The 23,165-nt window shown below is 39.1% G+C and overlaps 1 protein-coding gene across 4 annotated transcripts in view; it reads left to right on the top strand.

Annotated features, from left to right (window-relative positions):
* Positions 1 to 22,006: 22,006 nt before the first annotated feature.
* gria4a (glutamate receptor, ionotropic, AMPA 4a) overlaps positions 22,007 to 23,165 on the top strand; it is a 108,063-nt gene continuing 106,904 nt past the window's right edge. For 3 of the 4 annotated variants that reach the window (XM_044353382.1, XM_044353379.1, XM_044353381.1), the window contains exon 1: positions 22,265 to 22,435. In XM_044353382.1, the coding sequence (XP_044209317.1) occupies positions 22,342 to 22,435 (94 nt within the window). In that variant the 5' untranslated portion in view covers positions 22,265 to 22,341. Of the gene's footprint in view, positions 22,436 to 23,165 lie in introns of all 4 variants that reach the window. The other variant, XM_044353380.1, reaches the window with a different exon arrangement.

The following is a 23,165-nucleotide window of genomic DNA, read 5'->3' as shown; positions in this document are numbered from 1 at the left end:
GGGCAAAGTGTCAAACAGCTTTCTGCAAACGCAGCCACCCACCAAGAATGGATTGTTGTGTTGATTCAGGGAAAACTACAGGGTACAATGGGCCACTAACGCCCAAGTCTCATGATGCCAGGGTGCAGACAGCAAGGCATTTGTCTAGTGACAGCCCAGATCTAGACATGACATCTTCTGTATGGCCTATATCCTTACCAACACATCCTTGTAGCAAAGAGGAAGATGACACAGAGCATCACATCCATATCTAGTAGGCTGAAGTGGCAAGTCTTGACAACAGACCACACATAACCTACTGTTGTTGTCATATTGGTCTGCCTGCCTACATGGATACATCCCTACATGGATGCATTGCTACATGGATGGGTATTCTGAGAAAAGTTTATTAGATTAGAACATGATGATGATGATTAGAACATGTTTTTTTCCTGTGGTTTAGTGACATTTTGACTGCTATAGGAAAGTTAGATGCCTGTGATGTCAACCCTGTCTCCTAGTTTACTGTTTTCCCAATAACGCTGTATTTGCAAATGTAATTGCTGCCTGGATTATATATCGCACTGAAGTCAGAGGGACGGCAGGCATACAAGACGTAAGACTCTGGTACCAGAGTCCAGGGTTCGCATCCTGAGTCCTGCATGTGGTTTGGTTTAGGTAACAAAAGCACTTTGGTTCTTTCCCTAACCTTAAACAAGACCTGCCAGTGCCTACACATAACCATAAAAAGTTGAATATTTCTATAGTGGATATTGTACTGTAAGAGAAAAAAAAACAAAAAATACTACATTGTCTCTGGACATTTCATTCATAAGTTTAGCATCAACATTTTTGCAACTTGCCAAATACGCCAATTAACAACATTTTCTCATTATGTTGACAGAAATCGTACTTCAGTCAGCATTGCGTTTCTAGCAAAACATATTTGCTGTTGCAATTTAGTCGTATATGAACGTAATTTCAAGTGGATAGGGTTGTTGACGTTGTGTAATGTTTCTGGCCTGGACAATTTCACCATTTACAGATGACCACCTCTCATCACGGCAACTAATGAGATGCATTACTGTCATAGAAAGAGAGGCAGCTGCAAAGCAAAACAGGTGGATACAAAGTGGTTTTAGACTTCGGTTGTTACACATTGGTGATAAATTAAAGGAAAAACCAACATAAAATGTCTTAATATGGTGTTGAGCCACCACAGTCCACTAGAACAGCTTTCAGTGCTCCTTGTCTTGAATCTCCAAGACTCTGAACTCTACTTGGGGAATGGATGCTATTCTTCCAAAGGATATTCTCACATTTTTCATGATGATGATGGAGACCGCTGTTTAATACTGTCGTTCCAAAATCATCCATAGTTGTTGAATTGGGTTGAGATCTGGTAACTGTAAAGGAGACATATTCATACTCATCAAACCATTCAGTGGGCATTTCTTTCTCATTTTTCTATTCACTTTGTCACCTGTTTGTATCTCAGTGACGATGTTCTTTCAGCTACTAAATTAAATTGGATGCAGGGAGGAGTCACACACATTTTCAGTGGAATAAAAGGGGACGAGTGAAGTCCATGTATTGTTTTAGAGGGCAATAATTGTGAAAACTCTCATTCATGAGATGCTGGTTAGTTGTTTGTTCTATTTCTTTGCTCATGCTAATTAACATGTGACATACTGTACTGTGCTTGGATTTTTTATGGACTTTTTCCTATTCATACATAATGATAATGTTATTATTTATTTACGAAGATAAATACCTGCATTCACTCACACACACACACACACACACACACACAGCACTCTGCAGATAAAGGTCGTGAAAGGTTAGCGACTTCTCCCATTGCTCACAGTGAGCTTTCAGTCAGAGATTGAGAGGGAGTGAGATCTGATGAGAGATGTGGCAGAAGTGGGAGAGGAAGATGGAGATAGAGGAAGTGGAGCGATAGAGAAGTACGGTAACATAAAAGATAGGCATGGTAAGGGTGAGAGAGAAGAGAAGCTAAGAGATGTAGAAGTGAGGATGGATTACAGAGAAGAAAAAAAGGGGGGAGAAAGAGAATAAATGAAGAGTAAGGGGGGAGGGATGAAGCGACCTCAGACAAGCGAGGAGAAACAAAGGAAAAGAGAATAAAAATGAGAAGAGAATAGAGATGGGAGGAGTTAAAGAGAGAGAGAGAGAGAGTGGTTTTCACACAGTAGACCACTGACGGATGGCTGGCATTTAGCTTCCCTCTACCTCCGGAAATAACTAATTAAGCATGGTCTGGCGTATGTGTGTGTGTGTGTGTGAGAGAGAGAGAGAGAGAGACAGACAGATGTGTTTGTGCATGAGGACAGAGCTGGGAACTGTTAAGGGAGAATAAGGGATTTAATTTTAATCGTAAACGTGTCAGTTTTGTAATTGTATCTGAGAACATTTTATTTGTTCGATTCTTTCATCATTCACCTTGTGCCTGGTCTTACAGGCACTTCTGTATATTTTTATTTGACATGTGAATAAAGTCTTTTAACGGCGGATTATCTTGCAATACTTTAATATTTCAATTTTCTGAAAATACGGATATTTGTCCCACTTAAAACTGGAGAAGGTGTTAGAGAGCAAGAATCAGAGAGAGAGCAAGAGAAATGAAGCATAAACTGCAAGAGTCAGAAAGATATAGATTAGGTTCTATTAAGATGCTTTGATTAAGAATTTACATCCGACTGAAAACACACTGATTGATGTGAGCTTGTACAAGGTGATAAATTACTGCACTGATAGCAGCAGGCAGTTTGAAGAGCCACACCTCCATTAGTGTTCATCCCAAACCTCAGTGATTTTAAACTAAGTGCCAAACACTACCTGGTCTTGACATTAGCTTTTGTTTTGATTACCTTTTCTGTCTCGTCCAACTTGTATATTGTCAGACTATCACCCCTCTGGAATACATTTCCATACCTTTTGCTTCTTTGCATGCACCCCACATAGTTTCCCTAATGCCATTGGGTCTGAGAGCTGCGGGATTGCTTTTGTGGAAGTACTCCAACATAGTTATGGTGAACCAGGGGTATATGACCTTCTGGCATATTGCAAGATGGTTTTGGAAGGATGTTTTCATATTTTTACCCTTTTCACTTGCAAATTTAAGCCGGAGTCTTACATTTTTGCTCATGTGACAATTGCTGCAAGGAGCAAGGTCTGCTGATAAAATATTATAAGAACAAAACCTGTAAAAACAATGAAATCTTAATACGTGTGTGATTGTTGAGCTGTTTGAAAACTACCAGGACTGTACATCACATTGAAAACTGAAAAATCAATTAATGATTTCATCATCCTGTGTTTAATCAAATGAAGTGTGTACCGAATCTGCATCTTGAGTAGAAACCATGAAACACTGAGGAGCAAGCTTACTGAAACATTTCAGTCTTTGAACATTGGTTGCTCTACACTCTACACAGTTAAAACCATCATTGCATATTAACAGAGAACCACAGTTTGCTTAGCAATTACAGCTTATTGCTTTACAAATACATCTTTTATGCAACGCTCTTTAAGAAAACATTAATTTCATAGACAGGAATAGCCCATTGACTAGATAATACAGAGCAGTTTAATGTTGCCAGTGTTTATGTTCTATATCATGTTTGTCAAGTTTGTAGACTTTAACCACAGGGATTTTTCTAGGATTTTTTTTTCTTATTTCCATCTGGCATCTTTCTCTGTAGCTCTTTTATTCTGTTGATTTATATGGAAGATTGCCAGTGAACCAACAAACACTCGTCCCCTAACAGTTTTTGTTTTAATAATCAGAGGAGGTTCATAACACAGTTTTGATGTATTAGAAGTACAAAATCTAGACAGCATAGAAATTTCCTTTAAGTTTTTTTTTTTTCAGCCATGATGCTGTGTAGCTCTCCTTTAGACCTTTTGCCTTTTTATTAAAGCTTTTATAAACCATGATAGAAAATGTAATCAATGAGCACAATGAGACACACATGTTGAAATAGATGCTATTAGTGTGATCATCAACAATACATTGCACAGTATCACGCATCGCATCCATTTACCACTAATATGCTTATTTAGGAATACAAGTACATTAAAAGCTTGTTATATTGACATGCAAATACAATATGACTGGAAAAATACATAAAGTGTACATCAGTTACCTCAGATCAGACAGTACTTCACACAGGCTTCAGATAGTGTTTTATCACAGGTCAAGTATGGCTCCCAAAGCTTTATAGAAAAACATTTTTATTTTACATAGATCATTACATTATTTTACCTGAGATTCTTCCAATTTGACCAATTAGCATGAAATGATTGCAGGGACTGTAGAAAAAGTAAACGAACAGGGACAGAGATTGAAAGATCAGATCAGTTGATGGACTGGGGTGGACTGAATATGACATACCATCCACACAGACAAGGCCAGTTTTCATTTATTTATGCACAAACATAAAACTTAGTGATAACTTCACCTCCCATCAGATTGAAGAGATAAATCTGGGTCCAGACTCAAGTACTCAGTGAGCCTGAAAGTGAGTCTTTAGTGGATGATGACTGCTGTTCCTCTTAAATCAAAAGCATAAACCCTGTGAAGTGAAAAAAAAAATCATCCTGAGTTGTATTTCACATATATGCAAATGTGTGTGCATGGACATGAGGAGCTGACCAAGCTAATGGAGCCTGATGAGATTGCCTCACCTGTGAACTATTGTTAACTTGCATTCAGAACTACAGAAGCTATGCAGGTAAACCATGAACAAACACTAGCACTAACCATACATAGTACTCAGCTTGAGTCCTTTTCGGTATTTCTAATAGGATAAACAATACATTTCAAGATACTGTAATATAGTTTCAGTGATTAGGCATAACAAACAATTCGGTTGTAACAACTGTGAAGGCCATTACCAGCACATAATGAATCTTTCTAGGGTACAGCGGTGTCGTTTTAGTGCTCAAACGAGAAGCAGAAGCAGAGAGAGGGTGTGGGAACAAGAAGCTGAGGAAAAGAGGTAGAGACACAAAGACAGAAATGAAGAGATGAAAAGGGACATGCAGACAGAAAGCTTTTATACCAAATAGTAAAGTGACAAAGTGCTCTTGAGAAAGAGAGGGGGAAAAAAACATGGAGATGAAAAGAGACAGGTACAGCTTTTCTGCTAAACCCCACCCAAAGAGACAAAGTGCCCTTCAAGTATATCTTTTTTTTTTTTAAAGATTATTTTTTTAGGCTTTTGCCTTTGTTTGGTGGGTGGTGGTGGAGGGGGGCGGGAGGGACATGTGGCATGGGTACACTGACGAGACATGGACATTGCAGTTCTGTGGTATGAGCCTTAACCATTAGGCCATCAAGGTGCCCATTCTTCAAGTAAACCTTGCACCTTCACTATGTATGGATCTACTGGTGTTATATCTACACACGCACACACAATTGTTACTTTTTTAAACACAGGCCAAAAATAACCTGTGTGTCATCTTGGAAGTAATATCTTCTGAAAATAAAACATGGCTGTCCATTCAGGTAGCACAAATTGTTGTGGAGTTTTTCATTTTTACTGTATGTTATACATTTAGGCTATACACTGATTAACACATCTGCACACAGACATAAATCACATATGAATCTGAAATTAAATAATTAATCACAATTTTATTTGCACCGTGACTGCCATGCATAAAATATTGCCATGCAAGACTTGGCGCTCACACTAACACACGCTCTCTTCTTGTCTGGCACATGCACACATCAGTACATGTGGAGGCATGTGTGGAGCGCAGACATGATTTTCTGCTGTTTACAGTGAAAACAAACAAGCGCTCCATTATTCATGTTGATTAAGGAAACAGCTCTGTTTCTGTGTTCCACTAACAAGCCAGGAAGAGAGGCAAAACGGCAATTGTCTTCATTCCCATCAGCAAATACATAGTCACAAACACACGCGTACTGCACACCACAGACACACACAGCCACATTCAGCTAACTGCTTGCCATCCGTAAATGACATGTAGCTCTGGTTTGACCTCGTTGTGTTGAATTGCCTGGGGTGTTCCTTTGTCTTCATGATGTAGGTTTTTCCATGATACTAACTCACCTAAAGTTGGACCATCTAGATAAAAGTGTTTTTATACCATAATCAGAACACAGATAATTATCATTAGACTCATTATGTGACTTCTAAAACCATTTGGCTGCACCAGTGATGATTTTGATATGTCCTATTAGAGTACAGGTGATAAATACTGATGCAACCATGTACATGTATATATCTGTGAACAAGTACATGCACATTAATACCAAATGACAAAAAGTTGGGGAAAAATGACACTTGCAAATACTTGTTATTGTGTTTGCATAACAATATATCAAGCTGTCAATGTACTTGTATTCCTAAATAAGCATATTAGTGGTAAATGGATGCGATGTGTGATACTGTGCAATGTATTGTTGATGATTACACTAATAGCATCTATTTCAACATTTATATCTCATTGCTGGACCGTTTGTGTTTATTCGCCCCAAAAGCCAAAATACATTACTGTACACTAGCTGTAAGGCCAAGCAAGTTTATTTATATATCAAACAAGGCAATTCATGAATCATAAAGGGCATTAAGTAAAAATGTAGAAGACACACAAGATATTATAAAAAGACACATTTAAATAGAGAAAGAACTACATAGCAACAGATGCACCAACTGCATCTATGGCTGGGTGCCTGTGTGTTTTCTGTTATTTCCCTCCAGTCTCTCCTTTTCCTTCTCATCTTTGTATGTTTATGAAGCAGATTCATAAAGCCCTATGTGCAAATTTTTCACTCAACTCGCACAGATGTGTATTTGCGTCAATTCGAACTGCCTGTGCAAATTCGCATCTACTCACGTCTCTGCGTTGACTTTGTATGTAATCACACTGCCTCTTAAATTTGCTTAGTGTTGATATCACAACCAATAACCACCAACATTAGTAAAATACCTATTTACAATATCAACCTCGAAGAAACCTCTGTCAAAATTATACAGACTTATCTCATCAATTGAAGACTCCACCATAACCGTCCCCACCATAGACTGGGAAAAAGATTTATTGATTAATATTGATGCAAACCTCTGGAAAACTGTTTTTTGTTTGTTTGAATTTATATATATGCTGTCTTTGTTCTGGAGTGGCGATACTTTGTCTATAAACGCAAAAACTGAATTTAAAAAAGTATGAGTTCTATAAGTTCTGTCTGAACACACACAGTAAGAAGACCAAGGAGAGGTAAAATGTGTGTTTTCTGTATTTTTACTGAATATGTTTGAAGTAGCAGCAGAGGAATCTGGTGAAAAAAAAACACATCTCAAAGACCTTGCTGTGCGATCAAATCACAATACAGTATATAACTAAAGTCAGATTAGCAATAAGCAGAAGAAGACGTCATTACACATCATGGGTCATACCTAGTTGTGACAACACAATGAATGTCATTTCTTGGAGGCATAACAGAAGAAAATAACCTTGACACATCTGAATCACTGCAACATTGCTGGAACAAAGAAAACTCATACACTGTTTCCTGTTTTCTTGCAGGCTGTTGTGAACAATTCCTGTTAAATTGCGTTCCCCACGGTGAACCCGACCGTGCATATTGATGAGAGACAAGACGCTAGCAGAGAGGAGGGTACTTTGATTGTGAACTGTGGTCGGAACAGTTGGAAAACTGATACATTTAAACATATACGTGCTCAAACTAATACACTGCCATGCGCTGATAAACATTCTTCACAATCCTATATACCCTAAATACACCGCCGCCCGCCCACACACACACACACACACACACACATGCACACTAGTAATGTTTATTAGGTTGAAAAGCAGACATTTGGACCACTTCCTCTGTTTTGAATATTCATGAGCACCTGCTTTATACCAAACACTCATGAGATCACCAACACAACATTAGCTCAGGCATGTGTGTGTGTCTGTGTGTGTGTGTCCAGCTGTTTAGAGTAATGTTTGTTGAAGTGCCGTATAGATGACAATTTCAACCTGAAAAGATGGAACACCTGCCCTTAGATAAATTGTTGTATGACAAAGGCTGAGAGTTTTTAATCATGCACATTCAGCCATTTGCTAGATAACATGATGTGAAGCCCTGCTGGTGTCCAACAAAAGTTGGAGTTGGACTTATCTGGGCAAAAGTATTGTTGAAGCAGAATAGAATCTGACATGAGTGGGCAAAACTTTTAGCCAACATATCCTTATTCAAAATGAATAATAACCTAAATAAGTTATGCAGAATAAACCCTAAATGCTCAGGGAGAAACACTTTTTCTTGTCATTTTCTGGCTCCCAGTGAGCCTTTTCTGATAATGCCATCATTTAAGCAGTATATGACTGAACAATGGCATTGCATTTCAGTTTCCATCATTCTTTGCTGGAAAGATGAACAACCTTGTTTCTGTGAAAAGTGGATACCCATGTGCATAATGTTTAACTTGATGCTGATGCCATGTATTATGCCTCCTTATAATCTATAACAAAAGCCAAGATAATTTCGTCAAATATGGGGAAGGTTTATTACTTCCTTTGAAACTGCTTAATGCCCGGAGCCAGAAATCTTTGTTACCTAAATTGCAATGCTAACAGGGCCCTTTGCAGTTCTTTCCTCCTTCTGTATTTTCACTGTTTTCAATGTGTTATTATTTAAGAATGACACTTGTTTGTGGTTATGTATGTGTAGGGGGAGTTGAGTTAAATTGTCGACTTCATTTTTTACACCATAAGATATGTAAGTGCTAAATATTGCCTGCAACACATCTATTGTACATCAGCCAGTTTTTTGTATGTTTGTTTTTGGACATTATCTGTTCAAATGTTTAGACTCCTGGTCATATTCACAAAGTTGTGGATGTTTTGCCCCAGCAGTCACGAACACTTTTCCAAATGTGGTTTATCTGCATGCAGCAGTATTGGGGGAGGGGATGCATGGCTCTGCCTGTTTGAGTTATCAGGATTCTGCTGCCATTTGGCCCCTTTAAAGCAGCGGTTTGCTTACAAGGCATGTTTTTAGAAATCTTGAATTATTGGCAGCATCACTGAAAGGGGCCATTACACATATTAATTTGTGCGATGGACAAATTCTCAGAGGGACCTATAGTATGTATCAACATACATATACTAGATCAGACTCTACTAGCAATAGAGAGTATTTCTGCTGACATAATGATCACCATTAATACTGGCTTTACTTGGGATTTTAGACATATTTTGTAATTATTTAAAGGGGACTGCATGTTGACCTTTGGGAACAATGAAGATTGATTGTGCTAACAAGCAGTTCCTAGAAAGGAATTTTAACACAGCTCAGATCAGCAGTGTTGGTGGTGCATATGTGGAAGTATAAATATTATAGTTTATATAGTTTATGGTTTTTTAGGTTGTTTCAATTTGCAAGCTGGTATGGTGTATGTTTAAGCCCACAATGTATGAAATCACACAAATCCCCCTATACCAGCCCCTCAAACCTCCATACATACCGTTTGCAGCAATTGACATTAAGGCCTTCCTTTAACATATAAAGGTGTATAAATACAGACATGCACTGGTGTTAACTAGTAAGCAACAACCATGTGATGAGGACATGTCATCCGATGTGCACACACACATAACTCCCACAGACAGGCGGTCATATTCAGCCGACACAAAAGCCTTGATGTAGACCCCCACCTTCCCCTTCCAATCCAATAATTTCTCTGAGGCCAATTCTCTGCAGGCACATTCACATCACAGAACAAAATCTTTCCTCCCTCTCTCTCACTCACACACACTCACAGCTGTATGCCATGATTGGGGTTAAGCCTCGGGTTATTATTGTGGAAGGTGGAGGGGGTGAGTAGAACATGGAGATGGTCAGATATATTGTTTGTGTGTTTATGTGTGTGTGTGTGTGTATGAGAGAGAGAGAGAGAGAGACAGAGAGGGAGAAAAATAGGGGTGAAGCTTGATTTAAAATCTGCTCTTTAAATAAAAGCCTGCATAAAGATTAATCTAAATGGCTGCTGAGAAGGTCAGGATTTCAGACAACAACAACAAACAAGGAGTAAACACAATTATTGTGCCCTGTGTGCTTCCAGCTTTATTATGATTATAAAATTAGCAATAGCATTAAAAAGGAACTAAAGAATTAAAAGACAAAATGCCACAGCCCATCAAACAGCCACACTATCCACTGCAACCACTGTTCTCCTATAGAAAAATAATTCACTGAAATTGTAATATAAAACACACATTAAAAATGTAAAATGTATATATAATCTAAATTACATCATTAGGATAACCAACACCTTGCTAAACTGAAAACAGCAAGTGATTGAGTCAGTTTGAAATAAGATTCTCACATAGATTTCATTGTAATGATCAGATATGGCAAAATGTTCCTTTTAATTGCAGCAACATGAACATGCCTGTGTAGGCTACATATAGGCCTTAATTTGAAAATACAAGTTAATGTATTCACTGATAATTTATTTTTGCAGGCTATGTTTGACTGCCAGAAGAGATGCACCGTGTTTGAAATACACATTCATTTTCATGCATCAAGAGCAAAATGTAGCCTATATAAAAGTGGACTTAAAAAAGAAAAAACATCATCATAGTTTGTACACACACTCTTCCAAACTAGTTCCACAGTTTCAGTCATTTTCCCAAATATTTCATATTTATTTTCATACCAGAGATACATGTTGATATTATTTCTTCTTTTGGCATTATCAAGCCATGTCATTACAGAAAAAAGGGCATTGGTACCTCTGAATGTTGATAGTTAGTTTGTTAGATTAACTGATGACAGTCAAAACACATCCGTTTATAACAGTAACATATAGCAGTGTAAGTATATTGTGTCATACAGTAACATAGAGTTACAGTAGCTTCCCACATGGATGATAGATTATATGGTGTGTTTGAGATGAGGTTAAATATTCCTGCAAACATATAGGAGTTAATTAGCCGGTGTGACCTCTATGCAAAACAGAAATATGTAACCTTGTGAACACTGTTGGTGTCAACAGTGAATAGAGGTCACTGCAATGACGTTCAAACTACAACGACAATGAAGATAGAGTCTCGTTGTGTCTCACCTCACAGAAAATGTCTGCTACTGAACAAGCCCTCGATGATGTGTTAACTGCTGAAGTGATTATATGACATGTTAAGGATTGGATTGAATATATAGATTCCTAAAAGTACTGGGTGAACTCACTTTTTGAAGGTTTTTTTTTTTTCTAAAAAAAAGTTTTTTAGCTTTGAATAAAACGGTGCAGGATAGAACTGTAGATAGATAGAGAGAAGAGCAAGAGATGGGTAAATCATCAGACTAGTAAGGAGGAAGAGAGATAGAGAGATGGAGGCAGAGGTTTGTGACCGCTACATTAGCCTCTGTGCTTGTCTCCCTCCAGCACCATTAGCATATCATTAGAAAACATCTGAACTCACAGATGTTGGACTCTTAGCCTGGCAGGCTTGCTGAGAAGCCAACACACACTAACACACGCACAGACACAGGCTCACTGCAAATCTAGTGCACTCTCAGAGTGAACACACACTCATACACACAGTGTGAACTCCCAGATGTTTTATGTCGGCCCGTGGCAGGATCAGAGAAGAGGAGAAAGGAGCTGGCACATATCCGACTAGGACACCTGAATGAGAGATACACAGAGATATTCTGTGGGCATCCATTCAGTAAAAGCACAAAATGTTAGATGGATATGTACACTCAACAACACATGCCTGTCTTACCATTTTCACATGATTTTAAACCCATTCTAAACGCATGTGTTTAGATCTGTATTTTTAGGTAAGCACGAATTAGCATTGGTGCACATTTGTGTGTGTGGGTGTGTGTCTGTGCATACACACATGTTATGAAGACTGTTTATAGCCATCTGCCAGCCTGTGGGGACAGTGCTGTCTATGATCTGTCAAACAGTTTGCATTTAGTCTCCCTTGCTGGAACCCGGGCTGAGCATTTAGACAAGGTGTGTGAAGATCCAGGACCATAGTATAAGAGGGTAATCATTATGTGACAGACACCCAGGGATGGCATTTAATGGTTTTGGCAGCTAGCCCAGCTAAGTCATTTGCCTGTTGACTCCATACCCTCTCCACAAGGATTCATCAAAAATGAGGTGGTGAGGACGACTTGAGACACATGCAGACTCAAGCACAGCAAGTGCAGATTGTGTGAAGTCCCATTGTGCATATGGTGATTTCATAAACTACCTAAAAGAAACAAACAAACAAAAAAAACCGTCATCATAAACTTGGTCATATTCTGCATGTTTACAAAAACTGTAAAAGTACAGCAATTTACATCTTGAGAGCAAAAGAAGAGGATTCTGGGAGTTGTAGCTAAAATGCAGCAGAATACAAAAATCTTTGAAAGGAGAGTTGCTCAACCTAAAATACATTTTCTCTACAATGATTCTGTCAATACCAAACAGATGCAGAAAATGAGCCGGCTATTCAAATTGATACTGTCATTACATCTGTTCACAAAGCTGAACAGACCCGTCCATAAGACTGCAAGACTGCACAGTTAATTCCCTGATGTTGTATTAGTTAGGAATAAATGAAACATGGAAAAATGTAAAATGTAATCAGTGGAGTTTTTGCAATGAATACAAACCTAATGTTTAATACAAACATAAACGTACATTCTCAGCATTGCACAGGATGTACACTTTCCCTTTGAAGAAAGAGAATTTATACAATTGTCAATCATGCGTTTGGCAGCGTTAGTGTCCTCTGTGAGCTCCTATACATTCCTAATGTACAGTATCATATTTATCACAGCCAGGGACAAAAATTGTGAGCACACGTACATTACAGACACCTACTTCCTGCCATTCACTGCAATTCATTACTCAGTGAAAAACTGGTGAAGGACATTGAGTGCATTCAGTGTTTCTGTGTATGTGTGTGTGTGTGTGTGTGTGTGTGTGTAATCCTTTTACAGCAGTAAGAATCGTTTACCATGTCAAATGGCAGGCTATTGATGGTTGATACAAAAAAACAATTGAGACCACACAAGGCCTCAGTGCCTTCCATCTGATCAGCAGATCATGAGAGAACAAAAAAGGACATCAACACTCCTCTACTAGATTAATTATTTCTATTTAAGCATTACTTTATATAAAAGACATTGAAATATGTCCAAGACCTCTGTGACCATTTTGCTTGTTTTTTCTTCAGAGTTTTACTTCCTGCATGTTCATGTGCGTTTTTCTGATAGTTGTTAGTACTTAACTGTAAATAAAAACCTCCATATAAATGCTTGGAATGTAATAGATTTTAGGTCTGTCATTGTAACCTTCACACATATACTGCATATGTGCAATTTAATGTATATAGATATATGACATATGTTCCTCACACATTAGACAATGTCATTGTTTAAAAACACAAAACTAAATTGTGTCTTGTCCAGACAGTGATGAGCACAACTGCGCTGCCTTAATCTGTGAATTACTAGCTACCTCGCAGTTCCAGCTGCCCGTAATTTAGCCTGACGTTAATTCTTGCCGGTAGTCATATTGATGCTGCACGCTGCCACTCTGTCACCGAATCAAACCATAATACCATTTATTTACAAGTCACGGTTTATCGGCACAGAGGGCTCTAATTTGACGAGACCGGGAGAGACTGAGTGGAGTCTGTAACCACAATGAGCATGCTAGTTCAATCAATCGTCAGTGTGTTCTGCACAGACCTTCAAAGCTCTTCAAAGGTTTGTGAAACTACAGGATGCGTGGGCTCTCGCTTCAGCCTTGCAGTGGTATAGATCGAGCTGTGGTGAGTTGGTGTGACACTTTGTTAACTTTCTATTTGGACCAAAAATGTTAATGGTCTTTTGATAAGAGCCATTAACAACCACTTTTAATAGAGAAGGTTGTTCTCTGAAAATAAAGCTATAGTTCACTCAATTCCAGGAAAGTTGGGAGGGGGTTTAAATAAAAAGGTTCTCAACAAGGAGGAGTGTGGATTTGCATAACAATGAGAAAAACAATACCCATGACTATGTTGCATGCCCTCTGCCCTCTGTTCAATAGTGTAGTGTTGAAATATGCCATCCATCCTTTCAATGAAGGAATCAGCCCAAAGTCATTGCAACTGAACAATTGCCGCAGCATGTTATAAATGCACTGTTCACCTGCTGCCATTGACTTCCATTGATCTTCACCTTACTTAGAGTAATGCGACGAGTCCCCAGCTGCAACCTCACAGTGTAACACCATCAATTGATTTGTATCTGCTAATGTTCTTTTTGTCTGTTTCCAATAAGATACAAGATAGCTGCTGGGGTTATGGGGAGAGAGAGTAAGTAGAGATGGAGAAAGATAGAAATGAGAGAGAAAGAAAGAGGGCAGGGGACAGCAGAAAGAGATGTTCTTCAGCAGAAATAAGGAGAAAAGTAATGATTTCACTTGGAGCAGGAGGCCGAATCAGAGGAAAGGAAGGTTCTGGGGCAAAAAAAAGGAAGAAAAGATATAGGTGAGGGCAAGGAGTAGAGAGGGCTGGTGGATACTGATATTACCCAAATGATGTACTGAAGAAAATGCAGAAGGGTTAGAGGAGGGATGGAAAGTTGAAGACGTACAGTCAAGGGGATGAGTCATGGGTAAGGTAGAGGATAATGCTGAGGAGCTGTGGGATGTATGAGAGGAGTGGGGAAGGAGGAGGTGAATGGGAGGAGGAGACGGACATTTAGATTGATGAGTCATCACACCCAGGGGAAGGAGAAAGAGAGATAGAGGGATGGATGGATGAATAACCAGAGATGAAAGTGGAGGGGAGGAGGGTTATTCTTGTAACCTTTCAAGCAGGGGTGGTGACAAGTTGGCTGGATGACTGCTGGCACCGACTCAACATAACACCTGGGAAACAATCTGTAATGACTACTTAAGAAGTGGTGGAGAATCTTTTATATTTATATATATATATACAGAGAGAAAGAGAGAGAGAGACAGACAGAAAGATAGATAGAGCCGCCGTATGTTGCTATGTCAGGAGAATGACTTTAAAGGTGGCTACTAGCATGGTGTCCATTAGTGTGTAAAGTACAATCTATGGGAGGTCGTCCTATAATGACCACTCGCGCTGCATGATGACAGCACAAATAGATGGAGTTAGGTCAAGGAAAGATGGGGGAGGAGGTATACGTACACACACACACACATGCACACCTTTTACTGCCTCTATTTATTACTTTATTTTATATCACACAACTCCAAACTGTAATGCATAAATATACAAATCTTGCACCGCCTCAGAAGAGTTTTTTTTTTTTTAATTTATTTATTTTTTCTTATCTGTCAATTTTAAACAGCCACACACATACTGACTCTTCATCTTGTCTCCAAGGTTTCTGGTTATTGTCTGTGGGTGCCACAAGGTCAACTGCAAGGGTTAGATGGAGATGACAGATACAGATAGGCAGCATTAGTAATGCTGTGTATTGACTTGAGCTGAATGTAAGTGTATGGGCGTCACATTGTCAGCCATTGTACCATAGCACTGAGTACATTTACCATTCCTTGGGTAGAGTCACAGACAGACAAAATGGGTGATTTTTCATTTATTTTCCATTACTAAATGAGGAATAAAATCAGTAATACTGCATTTTTTTTACTGTTCACATTACTGAGCTCACTGTTTGGCCAGTGGGGCTAATGGCAATACTGTCTTCTGAAAACCATTGGGAAGGGCACATTAAAAAAAGGACAGGGATTAAAAATACAATAATATTCTTCACATATAAATTTCATAAAGCTTTTGATTTACATCTGCGCTATCCATTAATGATAATAACTGTTGCGGTTGGGGGACAATAAACATGGATCTTTACAGTTTTTCTGATCACATGATGAAATGTAGCCATTTTAGTTACAATTCAGCCAAGTTTGGCAACCTCTTAAAACACAGCTGAGATGCTGGCATTTGGCCAGATAGACTTTGGCATGTTTCAACTCTGGCCAGTAGAGACGTGGCATTAGACTTGTTAATTGGTTCTCCAAAACATGTACTGCTGTACGGCCATATTGACTATAATCTTAATGGTATCAAACACATTTTGCACCGCAAAATTTTGCAACAGTATACAAAACAGATTTGTCAAGAAATGTCCAAATGAAAGGTAACGGTTTCTTCTTTAATGATGCTATCACAGTGTCAGCTTACACTCAATATGGTTTGAGTCAGTGCAAAGCTAACATCAGAGTGTCAATTACCACATGCCTATAGGACTCTGTATTGATGGGTCTTTATTACCAAGGTGGTATATTGACTGTGACAAAGTAATTTCACTTTGGTCAATTCACCAGGGAGAGAGAACGGCTGGTAGGCAATGGGCATATGGATGAATGGATTTAGATATACTGGATACAGATATATAGATTAGACGTACTGTGAGATACAGTATGGGAGAACTAGCAATACATTTCTGCTGTGACGTTATCCATATTGACTTGCTGTGAGAGAGAGGTGTGTACTATTATATATGTCTATTTTTGTGTGTAAAGTTTGGTGTCCTACTAATTCCATGTGCTCAGCTGAGCTGTGTAATAAGATAATGCAGGTTGTACATTAGCAGTAGCATTATTTGTCTCTGGCCCCATGGAGTACTTTGAATTGATGCCCTCACTGAAAACTACAAAAAGACTTGTTTCTCTAAAATGTCTGCTAAACTAGTTTATTCTTAATGTTTTATTATGTGATGCATTACTAATGCATCGCAGGGTCATGATCCATCTTCTGCATTTGCAAGGCAATGGAAACACAAAATGGGTAAAACTGGAAATACAAGGTTTCAACCAGATACAAATGCAATAATTTTCTACCAAATGCATCAGCAGTGCTTGTAGATGTTGTGTGGTTGTTGGCATGTAAAACACAGATTGAATGGCTGTTTCATTTAATTTCCAACAATCCCAATCCCAGAAATATTCTCAAGGACAAACGGACTCAAAACATGATTTTATGTCAGACTTCCTGTATGGCATATTGTCCTGTAGATACAGTAAAACTTGGTTTATTTTGTTCTTGTTCCTCTGTACTTGTTGGTCAACTGGACAATGAACATCAGTTTGTTTAATTGATTGATTGGTCTTGGTAGATCAATCTATGGTAGGGCTAACACCAAAACAAAGAAAGACATTCACACTCACACATATAGACTATGTGGAGTGTTATCCTTACCTGAGCTGCATGTCTTTGGACTGGATTCATAATCATGATCTTCTTGTGTTGAGGTAACAATAAATTTCTAATTTTCTACATTTTTCTTTTTAAAACAATTATCACCAATTAAGCTACTACCTGTATATCAGTCTGAATGTCTAGCTAGGCCCCAGTTCACCTCACTTCAAAAAATCTGCACTTTCTGAAGATTGTTTTACTAAACTTTTTAACATGTTCACTAGTTACACGTGTCGTATTTATTATATTAGCATATGAGACACTTTCTGAATTGCACTGTATTCTGTTGCTTACTTTAAAAATGATCTTATTAAAGAGGTTTCTTTGAATGATTAGTGATGATGAAAAAAGCTGAGTGTTCATGATTAATATGTTTTCGAAGAGCCCTTATGTCAGAGGTTGTCCATTAATGGTGTCACATGGAGTTCAATGAGACATATCCCTTTAAGGATACCTTTAAACACCCAACAAGTTGCCCCACTATAAAAAAATAAATATTCCCACAGGGAGGCCTCACAAAGGTACTGTATGTAAGTCTGCATATGTGTGTGTGTGTGTGAGAGAGAGAGTGTGTGTGTACACCATGAAAACAGAACTAGAAGTAAAAATATACTGTATGTTGCCCATATTCATTAGGCTTATATAATGCAGTAGGAGAAAGAACTGTCACAACCCTCAGTACCATTTACATGCTGTATATAACCCACTCACAATAAAACCTGAGGTCCCATGTTGGACTGTACAAGCATGAAATACAGTAAGTCACAGGTAAGCGAAAAAGTCATTATCACATTCAGTGAGCAATCATAAATAAGTAACAGAATGAAGTCCTTTATGAGACATTTTGCCCAAAATCTTACATCTGCAGTGATTGTAGGCTAAAAATAAACTACCATGAATCACCATTATGATCACAAACACAATCAAATTATCGCACAGATGGCTTAACCCTGGTCTACCACAAAAAGTTTGAGAAAATTACTTTAGTTGAGTTCCCCAGCACCACACCCTGCACTAAGCTTATATAAATCTAACACAGAGGACAGTGGATCTATTATGGCTGCAGACTTTGTTGTTTTGTAATAAGTTACAACCAGGTGAAATCTTCCTATACTCATGTTTCTACTGGGTACAATCAGGGCTGGAGCCATTCCAAAATGCTTATCTTACAACACTGAAAGCATCATTGAGGTTCTAATACAAACTAATGCTGACCTAGTCACTAATTTCTTTTCACAGCTAGATTTTTAAAAAGAGCCACTTTAATACATTTTAAGAGAAACTAAATAGTGAGTGCATCTGGCTCTCCCTCTCTGTGTATTTGAGGCATTATGCCAATATACTGGCAATGATGCTGTATTTCTGAGCCATGCAATAAGCTTCCGCACTTTGCATTACAGCCATGGTGTAGTTAAAGTTTGCTGTAACTGTCTGTGTCTGTGGTTCAGTCTATGTGAAGCATTACTGGTACATATGATAACATTTTATGAGAAGTATACATGAATTACCAGTTTTTTAGTCCCTCCCTTTAACTGCAGATTTAACTATGAAGAAGACATGAACATCAATAAAAACAATCATGATGATCTCTGACTTTCAGGAAATGGTTAAATGAAATGATTTCTTTCATACTGCCTCATGTTTGATATGGTGAAATTAGAAATACATCCACTACTGTATCAGTACTGTGGTATTTAATGTAAATGTGGGTCTCAAAATTCTGCCCAGAGCAGCTAAAATCCAACACTGATTTCACCTGCTATTGTGAATACATTTTAATTGCATCAAGTCCACATGCCTAAATAACCAAATATGTGTCTTCCACAACAACACATTTCACTGTTCTAAAAAATATTGATATAAGTGTTTTTTGGTCACAATTTGGAAGAGTTGAGGCAACTAAAACTACTTGATAAAGGTTAGGAGAGGATTGTGGTCTTGGTTAAAAGCAACCAACATAAACAGTTGGTAGAGGAGAGCGTTAGCAAACTTTGGCTTCTCATGTCAACATCACTTGCTTTTTTGGCCCAACTTTTCACCCAAACCCAAATCCCCACCAACAGGATTTATGGTACTAAACATCATGCTACTTCTGCCTTTGCTTCTGAGAGAGCAGAGCCATCAGTCACATAACGACAAGAGGTCGCGTGCCATGAAAATGTAAACATGGGTTGTTTTAACATGGTGATTTTGGCAGTGTATTTAAGGCAATGACACTGTATTTCTGACCCATGCAGTAAGCTTCCCCACCTTGCATTACAGCCATGTTGTAAGTCTAGTGTAACTGTCTGTGTCTGTGGTTCAATGTATGTGTAACCATTACTGGTACATATGGTAACATTCTTATGTACGGGTTTATGAATTACCGTTTTTTAGTCCCTCCCTTTAACTGCAAACTTAACTATGAAGAAGACATGGACATCATTAACAACTCTCATGCAATGGTTAAATGAAATGATTTCTTTTATATAGCTGGAGAGAATATGCTATACCAACTCTGAAAAAATGACCACAATCCAGGCCCTTTTCCAGACATGTGGGCCAAGAAGAAAGGACTTACACCTCCAGTAAAATAAGAATGACAGTAATATAATTTTGTCTTTTTGCACAACATCATTGAATGAATGAATTGTTTCCTGTCTGGCAATAATAATATAAGGTCTGTTTGTTTGTTAGTTTGTTTCATTTTTGAGCAGACAAAAACTTGGCAGTCACGTAACATGGACGCAGGCCAATAGAAAATAATAGGCCAAAAAAAAAAAGATGTAGGCATCTCACAATTTTAGAGCCGTTATTGTGAAACTAATACGCATTATGCTGTGGACCAACGTAGCTATTACATATTTTGATGTGAGACTGTGTTGCGCATCAAAGCATTCATGAGATACTGTTAATTCTTGTACGTTCCTAATAGTTTATGAGGTATTACATGAATGAATTCAAACTTGAAGTCATCATACATGTACTCTTACAATAAGTGTGGCTGAATTCAAGTTTCAAGAATGTTAGGAAATAAGAAAATACGTACAACATGTCATTCAGTGCATACGTTTCTGAGACATACATATTAAGGTGCCATGGAGGTCAGTTAAGAGTTGCAGTCTGCTGCACTGCAGGTGATTTTACTAATTAGTACAACTTCATCCAGAGACAAGTGATCAGTGAAGTCTCACTGTGTAGTATTTGTTTTAAGCCATACCTGCAGACTCTCTGCTCTCAGTGTCACATGGCGTGAGAGCAGAGAAGAGCCAGCTCTCTGCTTCTTGCATGTAGCGCAGTTTGATTTCAGCACCATGGACAGAGTCCGTCAGTCTGGTGGAAGAACTGGACGCTGGCAGCATGAAAGTTGACAATAACTGACTGCTGTGTTGTTTTAGTTCATTTTAAATCTCTCTATACACATATCACGTACTTATCTTGTATACGTCATTTTCAGTAATCAACCAATTCACAGGGGTCGATATATGTCTGCCCAGTGAAGCAGATGTCTTATGAGCAGATGTACGGTAGATTAATCTATAAGTATGGACCCCGTTTAATTGGCTGCCTTCTATTTATTTTATAAAACCAACTTTAAATTTAATTGGGGGCTGGCGGAAAAGCTCATTTTAAGCGAATTAACATCATGTCTGTGTATAAATAAGAGGTGTAAAATGTAAGAAATGTTGAACTCGCATTTTTCCAGGCTTTGACTTACTCATCTGCTCTGCAGCCGACCGGGAAAACCGCTCAGAGATGGACAGACCGCATCTTTCAATGGGACAAGCCGTGAAGCATCTCTTACGTTTTGCCACTGTGCTCTCCGCCGGGTGTAACTAGGCGATCCCAGACCGTCTGTCAGTTTTACCGACCTGCTACCGTCAAGCTAGATAAAACGACTATGAGTGGGCTCTAACATAATGTACTCCGGGCTATGATTCTTTTTTCTTTTTTTCCACCGTTTAATTTTCTTACTTTAAGCAACATAACACCCCCTCATTATTTCAGCCTTTTTATCATTCTGTGTTGCTCGCTATGTGTTGAATGATCGCTCTTTCTTCCTTGTGAGTCTCTGTATTTTCCTTTCCGTGACCAGATGTTTTTGCTCATGAGGTCGTAACGCTGAAATAACGATGGCGGGTCCCCGGGGCGCCATCAGCATCCCGCAGCTGTAGGCGGCCTGAGGTTTCCCTCTGTCAGCTGGCCTGTGTGCTGCTGCTTTGGTGGGACACACGGAGTGTGGTTTGGCCGCGGAGTGGACCAGTGCGTCAGGATGGATTGGGGATGTAATGCAATTAGTTGTAGGCGCAGTCAGAACCTCTCTTTCTCATTCTCATTTTAGACTGCCTCACCAATCAAACCTCAGCAATCTTCATTTGCCGTTCCCCCGTTTTCAATGCTTTCTTTATTGCGCGCACACAATCTGTTAAACATAAATGAACGGGAGTGGTGACAGATGAAAATATGAACCCTGTTAGGCTAAATGTTGTCAAACGCACACAGAGGGGGGTCATGAACCAAGTGGAGCGCGCAAACTCACGCAGATCCTTGTTTTTCATGCGTCTCCTTACATGTAGCCCGACCAAGACTTATCAATATGCTACAGCTATGAGAGTCAGTGTTACAGAAAGTTAAAGACGGCAGTCAAGGGAGGGGGAAAGTGGGAGATGGAGAGGAGGAGGTAGAGAGAGAGAAACAGACCGACTCTCTGAGGGAGGGAGAGAGAGAGAGAGAGAGAGAGAGAGAGAGAGAGAGAGAGAGAGAGAGAGAGAAGGACAGAGGTGGTGTGTGAGAAAGAAAGAGAGAGAGACGGGGCGCGCATGTCCAGTTCTTCCATGCAGACTGTTCTCTCAGCTCGCCAATCATTCTAACGAGTTTCCCCACTCTTTCTCTCTTCCGTCTTTACATGTGCACCGGACACAGCTCTCTCCTGAGCGGCCACTGCAGGGAGAAGAAGCGAACGGAACCCACCATGGAATAGGAATACATACTGGACAAAACGGGGGAAAAAACCTCTCTCATCTTTCTTCTTTTTTCCCATTTTTTCTGACGCATTTTTCCCTCTCTCGCATCTCCCCCTTCCCTCTCGATGTCTCTCAACAGTTTCTGAAGGGATTGAAGGAAAGAAAAATGAGGATTATTATTTTTTCTTGGCACTTTCTGGGGGTGTATTCCGCCCTTTGGGGGCTGGCGACGGGGGCTTTCCCTAGCTCAGTGCAGATAGGTGAGTTGGAGGATTACGGATTTTACGCACGGACACTCAGAACTGACACACTACACTGAATATTAGTGGATTTTAGCGGACAGCAGTCACCAAGAAAAAAGGGGGGTGCATCAGGACCCCTCTGGCACCAAAATACAAAAAATCATGCAGGGATGATGGAACAAGAAAACACACAAGTAAAAACATACAAGTCTTTTTTTTCTTCTGGTGTATCCTCTGGTTCTTGCTTTTATCCAAGATATTTTGCGTTAAGGAGAGATTGGTGTGTCTTCTCTGCTGTGACTCAAATGGTTTATAAATGCATACAAACTCACTCTATCTATTCCTTTACTGTATTTGCGTGTATTTTAAAGGCTGTTCTGTGCTCATGAATGTTTCAGCGAGCTTTGTTCCCTTCTTGTCTTCTTCAGTGTTTAGACACTGCAGTATTCTCTCTCTCTCTCTCTCTCTCTCTCTCTCTCTCCCTCTTTCTCTGCCCTTTTCCAGTTACCCTCGTGTCAGTGCAGGAGAAGCCTGTCTTTCAATCCGCCTTACAGATCAGAGATAAAGTTAACTAAATCTGGATCATCATTGGTTTGCTCAGTGCATATGGACCACACATACACACATGGATCTCTCACCTGTCTCTCTCTCTCACTCACTCACACGCACACACACACACACACACACACACACACACACACACACACACACACACACACATTCGTGCAGGCATGTGTGTGATAATGAA

The sequence above is a fragment of the Thunnus albacares genome, chromosome 6 (genome assembly GCF_914725855.1).
Source record: "Thunnus albacares chromosome 6, fThuAlb1.1, whole genome shotgun sequence".
Classification (NCBI taxonomy): domain Eukaryota; kingdom Metazoa; phylum Chordata; class Actinopteri; order Scombriformes; family Scombridae; genus Thunnus; species Thunnus albacares.
The sequence above is the reverse complement of the archived record's forward strand: the minus strand, read 5'-3'. Positions and strand labels throughout refer to the sequence as shown.